We start from the raw sequence: 11,524 nt of genomic DNA on the forward strand, positions 1-11,524 counted from the left end.
AACTTTAAAAAAAGCATTCAAAAGATTTTAAAAAGTGTATATTCAACTATGTTTACACACTTGAATGAGGACATTTACATTGTAATACCAAATATGAACACAGAAAGTAATATATTTCATTTTATTATTTGTTGGGAATTTATAAGATAAAATAATCTTTTTTTGATTAGCACTTTTTATACATGATAACAAACAATAAACAAACAACAAACAAACAAATAAGTTTTATACACCAAAATGTCTTTATTCACCATTACAACATATAATATAATATTATATAATATAATATAATAGCCTCCATTCCACCCCTTCGACCTATGGAGGTAAGGCCCCTGACACCGGACTCAAACTCCCACAATGCAACAGTTCGTCTCCTAGCTACGGCTTCAGGAGCTACGCCCCAAGAAAAAGTGGGAGGCTTGCCCCGGAGAGGGCTCATTGTAGAGATGATAGAGTTTGAACCCCCCCTCAACAAGCTGGTTAGCAGTGACGGGATTAAGAAAGCCAGCTTTGCTCAGCCTCCGCCAGCCAGAGCATAGGTTTCCGTCCGCGTGAATCATGCCCGTCGTCTCCTCCGCCGGCTGGGAGTGGAGGCAAAATTGTGCAAGAAGAAGATACGGATAGCAGCGCGTAGAGAGGTCCGCGCGGGTCGAGTCACGCTTTCGAGTTTCCTCCTTGTGCCGTGAAAATGTCTCACCAGGGGCTCCGCCGCCGCTCGGACCTTCTGCTGCCCCCTTCACGTGTGTTTTAAACCGAAGACGAAGAAGACGTGACCCGAATAGAGGAGCCCGAGAACTGAACCAAAGAGCGCGCGGAGCTCTCTCCAACAGTCGCCGCGCGGAGATTTTTCTTGAAGTGGGGAAAAAGTTGTGGCGTAAGGAGCAAACATGGGGAACGCAGGGAGCATGGACCAGACCACCTATTTCAAGGGCCACGGCGTGCCAACCAAACTGCCCATGCCTGAGTCAGGTGAACTGGAGGAGAGGTTCGCCATCGTTTTGGTAAGAACACGCAAATAAGTTTGGTCTTTTTTTTTCCCAGCATGCTCCAGCGTCCTGGGATAGGACAGCTGACTTTTTTCTTTGTTGTACTAAAAAAAAACTTCTAAATAAAGTCACCCTGGCAGAATAGCAATTTCAAAGACACTTTAACTGTTCTTCTTTATAACTTTAATGTTAAATCTCAGCATGCCAGTAAATTAGCCAATGTTCCATTCTACATGACAGCCCAATTAGTCAAGTTTAGATGTAGCTTCTGTTGAAGTAGTAATCATCCCTGTGTCATCATGAAGTGTCAACAGATCCAGCAGGATTTATATTTGCATATTGAGAGTCTTCAGGATGGAGACTGTTTGAGAGCAAATTTAATTATGGTTGATTGGCCTCAAATTCTGGGGGATTTTTTTTTCTTTTTTGCTAATATTTGATTGGCTTAGTTACATATTCTTTTGCTTGGTAGTTGTGCAGTTGTCTTCCGGCTTGCTGCTCTGTAAACTTGCACAGAGGGACAGTGAAGTGAAATATGAGAGCTGGCACAAAGTGGGTCAGACTGTGATTGTCGCCTGGCTCAGTGCTCTCAAACATTAGCTGCTCAGGAAACAGATTTAGATTTATTGCTATTAGATATTTGTATTTTTGCAAACTTTGTTTTTCCTTTCCTCCTTTTAGATGACAAATATTCCTTCATTAATCCAGGAGGATTCAAAATCTCACCAGGAGGAATCAGTTTTCATCATCAATCATGTACCGAGTCCCAGTTTTTTTGGAGTTATGGAAAAATAAATATTAGTTTGATATCTCGCCTCATCCTGTACTCTCCACTTTTATTGATGGTCCTTCTTGGATTTGGTTTTAAAGTGATTGGATCAACAATGGACAAAAACAAGTTAAAGCTGCCAGTGACTTCAGGTTTTGGGGGAGGGTTGACTTAGATGCTTTTATTAGAGCATTTAGTGTGAATTACCACTATTTAAACCCTAATGAGTCCTCGCTGTGGTTGGTAGCAGCTGGTTTTTGAGTGGCACTCCGTGACTCTATGACCTTCCTTCAGTTTGAGGTGCAGATGAGTCACAAGTTGCCTCTAAGGACTCTTTGTTTCCAAAGAGTCTGATGAGTCAAGATGTTGTACTTTTTTGCCCCAGCGTCTTCTGCAACTTATTAATCACTTCCTGTCAATGCTCTCCATGATTTTTCAATGAGTGGGGACTGGTGTGCCTCTAAACCAGGTTGTACTTTTGTAGTCCAGATTTTCTCCGACTGCTGATCAAAGACGAGCCGCAGAACGGCTTCTTTGCCACTCCTAATGGGTTTGAACAGCAGGCGAGGACTGCTTCCCAGCGGGGGACCGCTGGGATTAAAGACTTGTTGGATGTGTGATGACATCCGAGCAGCCATCTGAGCTTCTAATCAAAGATGAACTGAATCAGAAATTTCATGCTGCGTGTTGGAAAAAGAAAAAAAAAAAGAGGTTCCTTTTTACAGCACTTACTCTTATTTCTCATTAGAGTTGATAACAGACAGCACCTTTATGCATCTGTCAATTCTCAAATGTTGTGTCCTTACTTGAATGTGCTCAAGAATCGTTTAAAGCAGGAGTGCCCAAACTTTTTCGCTCTCAGGGCCAAGATCTAAATGGTATCCTGGTCTGTTGGCCAAACAAGAAACTGGGATCCTAATAAGAGACGTGGAGCCCTTCTTTTGACTTTAACTGTTTGCCACTGCTGTTGTCGCTCCATCTTGGCTAGCTGAGAAAGGCCGTTAAAAGCTTCGGAAGTGACCGTGAAGAGTCTTAGGAATTTTTAACACACAAAAAAGCTCAGGATTGACTCACTTAGGGGCCATTTCACCCATAGCCGGAGGGAAAGAGAGTGCGAATAGCGGCACCCGGAGGCTGAAAGTATATTACAGCCATAGTTTTTGAACACCATGGAACACGTTTCAAGTTGAGGCCCGGGGCCGGATCCAGCCCTCCGGGTAATTATATCCGGCCCTCCAGATCATTTTATTTTATTGTTATTAATGGCCCAATGCTATTTTGCACTTATGTCTAACTTGTATAATTTTGACAAAATATATTTTATGGAGAGTAAAATCTTGAAAGTTATTTAAGGTTTAAGTTGGTTTATTCTGAAATAATATTTCTGATTTTCTATCATTCATATTTATGTTAAAAAGTAACTGTTTTAAAGTTTTAAAAGTTGTCAATATGCTAGCTTTTTAGGCTATTTTGGAGTTTACCTAATATTTCAGGTACATGCTAGCTATTTTGGCTAATTTAGGCTTTTTAAAATGTTTCTTGACTGTTTGGGCTTATATTTACATACTAGCTGTTTTGGCTAATCTAGGCTTTTTTGTAGTTTTTTTTAGGCTAATTTGGCATTTAACTAATATTTTAGCTGGCTATCAGCTTCAGGGTTTTCAGCTATGCAGCTACTTTCAGCCTTCTTAGCTATCAATTTCAGCTTCTTCAGCTATCAGCACTAGCATCTTCAGCATCCAAATTCATCTTACAGCATTCACACTAGCAGTATCGCAGGTAATGCTATATATCGAGTTCATAATTATGTTAAAAAGTTCTGTAGCCTCAACTTGGCGGGCCAAAAGTTAACTTTTGGCGGGCCAAATTTGGCCTGCAGGCCCCACTTTGGCACCCATGGTTTAAAGTATTAAACATAGTTTTCAATTACACAGAAGATCCAATTGAGAATTGTCGTTACAGGGAAGTAGCACATCGACATGTTGTTTTAGCAACTTCCACAGAATGGAGGATAGATACATTTGTACCCGTCTCGTCTTGGAGAAGGTTGTTTTTAAATCTGCAGATTCCTCTGAAGAAAGGCTCCCATTGAACGTCTCGCGTCCCTGAAGCTCAGTCCAGGTCTTCAAAATAGACTTATTACCTAATTGTAATGTAATTCCTGAGCTCCCGAGTGGCCAGCTCACATGTGACCATGACCATGAAGTTAGGTTTAACCCAAATACTCACTATTTAAAGCAATTTTTTCATGGAAAAACAGGTCCAAACAGAAACACTCATTTTTAGGAAACCTTTACTTTTTTGTGGATTTATTTTGTTCCTCACATTGTAAAATAATTAACAAGAAGACCTGGAAAAATACTTCTCCCACAAGTCTGATTTTAGACATGATTATGATCTGTCCCCCTCCTTCTCTTGTTTATTCTGCAATACGAACACAATGCCGTTATCCCTCTGACTTTCTGTCTGGCTAACTATCAACAGCCCAGCAGAGCAGTTTACCCCCTCACCACTTGTAGTATACATGCACAGTAATGTGGAGTAAACAGGCTTGACACAGACCAATTGAGAATGTGTGCTACAGAAACACAGCTCCGGCCTCAAGCTCTCTGCTGCTCTGCCCGAGCCCAACCACAAGGGCTTGACTTTAAGGCAAATTGTACCCACATCCAGGATACTGTTTCGCCCCAAAACCTCATGGACTCTTGTGCTTTGAGAAGGCTGTGCCAGCAGTTGGTAATAAATGATTGGGTTACCCGTTGAAAAGCCATATGGAGGAGCGCTGGCTTAGCTATTGTTGGCACTCTTCTCAGTCTGTTCAGATTACATCTAAGCTGCTTTTGTTAAAAAGGCCACCAAAGTGGCCTGAACTGCTATCATTTATTTTGAGATGTACTACGTCTGAAACCTTCAGATACATTTTTGAGAATTGTTGGAGATAGGTGGATTGTGGGATACGGGGGTGGGTTGTTTACATGGCCGCTTGTTCAAGATTTGACTCAGCACTTTTTGTTTGCTTCCTGTGAATGTGTTTGATTGGATTTAGCAAAATACTGATTCAAAGTGGATCAAAGCTCTTCTAATCTATGTCGATAAGAGACTTAAGAGCATTTTAGCAAATAAATACTGGTTTCTGTGTGCTATAAGTTAGTTTAATTCATACAAGACTTGTTGAAAAATCAGATCACTTTGTCTTTTCCATATCTTTTCACGAGATGACTTGTCTTTTACCCCTCACACCCTGGTGGGGAATACAGAAGGTGACAAAGCTAACCCTCTATCTTTCCTCCACGTCGACTCTTCTTCATTAAAAATGAAAACAATGGCTGTTGTCTGAGGTGCACAGGGTGAACGGTGGCTGAATCCCATGTGTCAGGCCTGCGGAACAGAGCTGCTCTTTATTCTGTGGGGTACCCAAGACGGAGCCTGGCACTGGACCCAACAGGCAGCAGAACACCACCGCACAAACCCATTAATATGTGGATGTGTGTGTTATGTTTTCATGTGGCTTTGTGCTGCGCTGAATCCCCAGGATGCTCACCCACCAATTAGCCACAACAGAGCCGTGCATGAAATAGTCAGGAAACATTGGGACCCTATTGCCAAGCCTTTGGAGGAGACTGGCAGGAATGGAGTGGTGCAGCAGTGTTTAGATAAAGCATCCTCATGGGGGCCGTAGGGTCACCTGATTATGTAGGACAGAGGTCTTTGGTTGGTGTCCAAGACTTCATGGAATAGAAACTACAAAGACTCAAACTAGTATTTCTGATTGGGAGTCAGTTTAGGTTAATATCTGGACTAGGGGTGTGCCAAAATATCGATATTGCGATATTTAGTCCTGCAAGTGATTCACTTCGTTTGAAGAGGCTGTTGAACGTTATTTTTGTCATGTTCCTTTGGAGGTAGATAAGGGGGCGCATGTTGAAAGACTGGCTGTATCGTGAAATCATCAATATTGTGAGCCATGTATCGCATCGTATCGTGAGGTACCCAGTGATTGCCAGCCCTAATCTGGACGGTTGTTTTTGTGATTTGTTATGTGCAAAAACGGAAAAACTGAACACAACATCATAATCTCCACAGTTGTTCATTGACAATACGAGCCTGTTGTACATAATTTTGGAGTCACCATGTCCTTATTTGCCAACGAGCTCTTTTGCTTTAGCTCTTCCTGCAGGTGTACTAATATGTGGCCTTCAAATGGCCTGTCTGCTCCTTTCATGAGGCTTGCAGACTGTTGCCAATATTATCCAGAATCCAAGTTCACACAAACGCGAGCGGAGTCACAACACAGGAGAGGTGCATTGTGGTCCGGATGTGTCCGGACTCCAAAGTGGCAGCTGTGCTGTAAAAGCGGAGAGCTTGCAGAAAAGAGTGTTTTTGGTTCAAACTCTTGAGTTATTTGCCACTAAAGTTGTTTACCTTTGTTCGACGGCAAGCCAGCGTTCCCCTCGAATGTCATTGTGACAAATGAGGCAGTATTTTGCAGCTTTATCTTGTGGCATTGGTGTTGGTATCATTCTTGTTTTGAGGGCCTTGAACTTTGTACGCTTTTCCAGTTTGTGCTGAATCCCATAAATTCTTTATCAATGAGTTAAAAGGCCACGCTCTGTAAATAATGTATTGTTCTCAACTTCCATCACAAACGGTTAATTTTAGCCAAATTTCGTTGGATGTTCATTTGGAACGTGTGCTGCTGGAATCACACGACAACTTGCCAGATTTAACATCTGCAGTGCAGAATTGGAAGTCCTTTCCTTGATGAATGTGCTCCAGTGTTCACTGCCAGAGTTTAATGCAGGAACCGATAGACTCAGACACAATGCAACAGTCTGCTGCTTCGGGCTCTATTGGACAGAAAATATGCCTCACTCAAAACTAAAGCAGACAATTTAAACATGCACTCATAGAAAGTGTCAAAGTTAAAGCAAGAACTTTAAGTTTACTCATTTAATTTTATAAACCATCTTGGTGCTACCTATCGATGTGTTGTTTCTGGATTTCTAATTTAAAATGATGAGATTGCATAAAAATCCAAACCCATTTAATGTGAGTTTCTATGAACCATGCATTCAAGCTATCAGTGTTTCTTTAAAGTGCAGAGTAGATTTTTAGCGAATGACATCATTAAGTTCTTTCACTGAGAGATATGACCTCATTGCTCTTTCTGATGAATTCTTGGTTGTTTGAGGGATGATAGTAGATCTGTGGAAATCCTTACAGCTTACTTTCTCCTGTCTGATTGTTTCAGATATGGACATTAGGAGCTAAAATAAATTGACTGCAGAAACCACAGTACCAATAAGGCTTGAACACTTCATCCTCTTCTATTTTTAAGATTTAGAATGCTAGTATAGAGATTTTGTGTTAACTTTTCATTACTCTACAAAACTTCCGGTGTGTAGTGAGTTAGCATTTGGGTTCAACTGAAGCTGTGTGGAGTTTTCTTTAGAATTTTTAAGTCAGATTTAGATCAACTGCCTCTCTGATTGAGATTTATACTCTCCTCACCCTGGAACTCAGCATGGACTCCACCTAAGTCCAGACGATTTCGCAACCTCACACCATCTGTTCTGGCCCTCCTTGTCCATGTTTCACTTGTTTTACTTGGACAGCGTCCTGTTCCTCCAAAACATCTCCTCAATGTTGTTTCCGGGTATTTACACTGCGCTCTAATGCTGTTTTATCATATCAGAAACTGCACTTGTGGCCAAAAACACTAGACTAAACTAAGCCTTTAACTACACGTTTCTCCATAATGCATATATACTTATTACTTTTAGAATCTTTCAATAAAAACAAGAACAGCTCTGAGACACAGCAGCTTGGCATCACACTCAGATTTCAGGATTCCACATGGAGGAAGTTAAATACGAGTCCTCCCACTTGCAGCTGCTGAATTTGGTGTGCAACTGTTTTAGTATCCGACTGTTTTGTTATTAGTATTACATGGTTATTTCTGAGGCGCGTTGGTTGTTGAATGACATATTATCCATCAGGTATAATGCAAAAGACTGATCACAAGGCTGAAAGCTGCAGCAAAGTGGAACAAATGTTTGAAATTCCCATTTATTCATAAGGCATTCCAGTGAGCAGCTTCACAAACAATAAAACTAGCGCCGGGTCGGGGGTTCCCGGTCGGGGGATTTAAAAACTAATCTAAGGACAGACGGGGGACACCTGTGCCCCACAAGAACGCAGAGGATTATAGAGCCACACTGCGCCTAATGAGGGGAGGGCACCTCCAGAAGATCCCTCACACAACTTTACTGCTTTCTCCTCATAGTAACTCATTTTATTCAATGTTACACCATTTTAGGAAATATTCAGGTAAAAATGTTCTTTTTTTATGTCCTATGCCCAACACTGAAGTACAAATGCAGCGTGAAGTGAAATAGCCTCGGTGGGGTTCTTGTGACAAACTCACGGTCGCTTCAAGCACACACAAGTGCGTCCAAGCATCCGACTGTGCCCTCCCCCATCCCCTTTATTTGGGTGTCTGCTTTAACAAATGTTTTTAAAGGAACTTCCTGGGGAGCTGAACAGGTGTGGGATAGTTGTTCTCGCATCCCGTAAGAACTCCTCAGATTTCCGTTTTTGTGAAAGTTATTTTGTCTCACACTTTCCAACAACTTTTTCGTCTCACACGGTTGTCTAGTCAGTTGTAGAGGTTGGAGCTATCCTTAAATAGTTCCTGCTGGTGGAGATTACTCAAGCTGTAGAATGTGTTAAAAGTAAATTGTTTAATAGAAGTCTATTTTTTTCTTACTTTTAACCTGGTGTTTTTGTGTCCCCTTTTTCTCTAATTTTCTATTTCTTGGACATGTATCTGACATTTCTTAGTATGGTGCCCACATGTAGTATATCGTGTCATGAGTTACTAGCGCTCCATTTGTGGGACTTGTTAATAAGTCATACATGGGTGTGTGGGTCCGTGTCCTCATCATCAGGGTGGTCTTCCATCAGGTACCTAACCCTCTTCAACTGTTCCCCATTAGTAACACATATGTGCAGACAGGGTTGTTGTGGATATGGGCTAACGGGATCCTAGCGAGCTGAGTGCCTGTCACAACTCATTAGTATTTGGGTGAAATGAAGACTGGTAGAAGTGGCTCTTTGCTTTAGTTGGAGTCCCACCAAGCAGGAAGACCACAGCAACTCTACAAAACCACCCAAGAGCTTTACCGAATGGTTCTCTTTAGAAGTGGATCCTTGTTTTTTTTAAGCGTATGATTACGTGTCTGCTCTATTGTGAAAGCGTAGGAACGGAAGTGTGTGAGTTTGGTTCCTGGTCAGTTGCCAGGTAGAATCAATGGAGCCCCTCTGGCTCTGAACTCCCTTTGGTCAGCAGAGCAGTGACGGGTTTCTGCTGAACACGACTTAGATTTCCTGATCAATTTTCGTGTGGGAGTGGATGAGAAGACATTGACAAATATCTCTTTAACCTCTCACCCAAAGACTGAAATTACTTTCCCATAAAAAGGGAATTTGTTGGAGAAAAACAATTTAAAGATGAATATTTTGAAATTGTATTGCTTCATATGACATAAAGTAAGCAAAGTTTTGATGGTTTCTTTGCGTTTCTTCCCGATTTTGCTATACTGTCCTGATTATACCATGTGCTATCCTAGGTATGTTGATGTTGGGAGTGGGGTCATCTGGACCTCGCAAGACAGTGCACTGAACTTTTTTTTCCTAATGATTTTTGATTTTCACTGGCAGACATGAAATCCTGTCCACCTTCATCCACATTTGTCATGGAATTGATAACACTTCAATGCAAGGCTTTGGTCATCTGGACCCCATAAGACAAGCACATGGGTTAAGATATTCTGTTGACTTCTTTATATATATATATTTTTTTAATTATTCATAAAGTTAAAAAAATAAAAAGATTTAGACTGGTTTACTGCACAGCTCCAGATGTTTTGTTTGGAGGTTACTTGTGTCTTTTATGAAATTTTGCCTTGACGCAGCAGGCATATCAGTTCTTATGCTCTGCCAACCTTTAACAATTAAAGGCAAGCAGTATTTTCACAAATACATTTGTTCTAACTGATATTACACCTTTATTTTCGTAGAAAGCAACTCCACTGTATTGTCAACTGTATTTGGTTTAATCAGCGGAGTTCTAGAGATGTCATAATAATAAAAAAAAAGCACAAGTAGTTGTTGGAATAGACAAAACAATAAAGTCAGGGAAATAATTTACTTTTTATTGTCAGCAAGGTAACAGTATGGGCTTTACTGTGCTCCTGTACTGTTTAAATTGAGCTGTAATTAAAGCAGATACACATGATGTGGAGCCACATCCTGTGGCTTCTGATCATCAGTCATGAAGCACACCCATTCAAATGTTAATTATTACACTGATCAATAAACTTCATTAAAAAAAACACTTTTAAAAAAAGTGTCTCATACTAATAAAAACAAAGCTCTGGGTTGGACGTCTCATTCGGAGTCTCTGGCGATTTTAGTGTTGCTTAATCTTGGAAAGCGGTCTGTTCTGGGGATTCTCCTCATCTGTCTTCTTCTCACTCCCCCTCTGAGCTTTTATGGAAAATCCAGGGGAGGAAAGTTGGTGGTTGAACACATTGATGGATGATCCTGCCCATGACTGCAGAGGGAAAAACATTATATTATACTGTGCCTATTCCAACTTTTTCATGGTAATAGCAATCACAGTTTTCTCTATTTTACTCAATTCTATAGATGAATGTAGATGTTGCTTTTTGGTCTTACTGTTGTTGTTTGTCTTTGTACTCATTAGTATGTTCCTGTTCCTCTTTTTCCTCTACATTTTTCATGCGCTAAACTGCAGGATGCTGGTACTAAATATGCTCAAAGTGGTTTTGGATGAGGGAAGAGTCAATCGGTCTTATCTGCATTTTGGGAAATGATCCCATTCGTTTGTCCACAGTATTACATTCAAAGAGGTGTTAACCGATTTAACCACAAACCATTTGAGCACTGGATGCCCTGACATTTTAATCTGATGCCAACAGACTAGGAAGGAGACTAAAATTATGCATTTTCTCCCCTCCTGTATGAGCAATATCTTCAGACATCATCTCCTCACAAACAAGACAACCAATATATGCATAAATACACCATAATATAATAGCAAAATACCACAACTAGCTGATGAAAATGAACTGCTGGTAACAGTTGTCAGACATAAAGCTCTTCTGTAGTTTCCAGGGAAGTGCGGGATATTTATTCACAAATTACAGAAGTATTTTTTTATTAAAGATGAACAGTTTCGAGCCTGGGGGGAAGGATTTGATTCAGTTTGTTCCTGCTGAGCTCACAAATGTTAATGAGTTAAGAAGTGTTTTTCTTAGGGGAAATTCCTATACAGTTGTTGTTTATATCACTGATTTGCAATGCTGGTCCTCAGATGCCTCTGCCTTGCATTTTTCTTGTTTATCACCCTGTTCCAACATGTTATATTCAAATTCCCTGTTTTAACAGTCTTCTTTGGAATTTGTTACGACATTGAGTCAAACGAGGCATATTTGAGACATGGTGACATGTAGCAGATGGAGCAGGAAGTCACTTTAACAAGTCAAGTGCCTAATTCCAGCGTAGAAATTTTCTTGCCTTTTACTGTTGGATTGTTTGTGTGTTTTAATTTGATTTATTAAGGTGAAAGTACACCAGGGTATTTTATTTCTTCAACATTGGAAAAATGTTCACTTTAAAATCATTAGAATATTAATAGAATATTAACCCTTCCGCTCTCCTTAGTTTGTTTACATTAAGAATG

The 11,524-nt window shown here is 40.6% G+C and overlaps 1 protein-coding gene across 3 annotated transcripts in view; it reads left to right on the plus strand.

Annotated features, from left to right (window-relative positions):
* The first annotated feature begins 340 nt into the window (after positions 1-340).
* fmnl2a (formin-like 2a) overlaps positions 341-11,524 on the plus strand; it is a 47,547-nt gene continuing 36,363 nt past the window's right edge. The window contains exon 1 of one of the 3 annotated variants that reach the window (XM_036209584.1): positions 341-1,001. In XM_036209584.1, coding sequence (XP_036065477.1) covers positions 888-1,001 — 114 coding nt within the window. In that variant the 5' untranslated portion in view covers positions 341-887. The remainder of the gene's footprint in view (positions 1,002-11,524) is intronic. The other 2 variants (XM_036209586.1, XM_036209585.1) reach the window with 2 other exon arrangements.

Source organism: Oryzias melastigma, linkage group LG21 (genome assembly GCF_002922805.2).
Source record: "Oryzias melastigma strain HK-1 linkage group LG21, ASM292280v2, whole genome shotgun sequence".
In the NCBI taxonomy this organism is placed as follows: domain Eukaryota; kingdom Metazoa; phylum Chordata; class Actinopteri; order Beloniformes; family Adrianichthyidae; genus Oryzias; species Oryzias melastigma.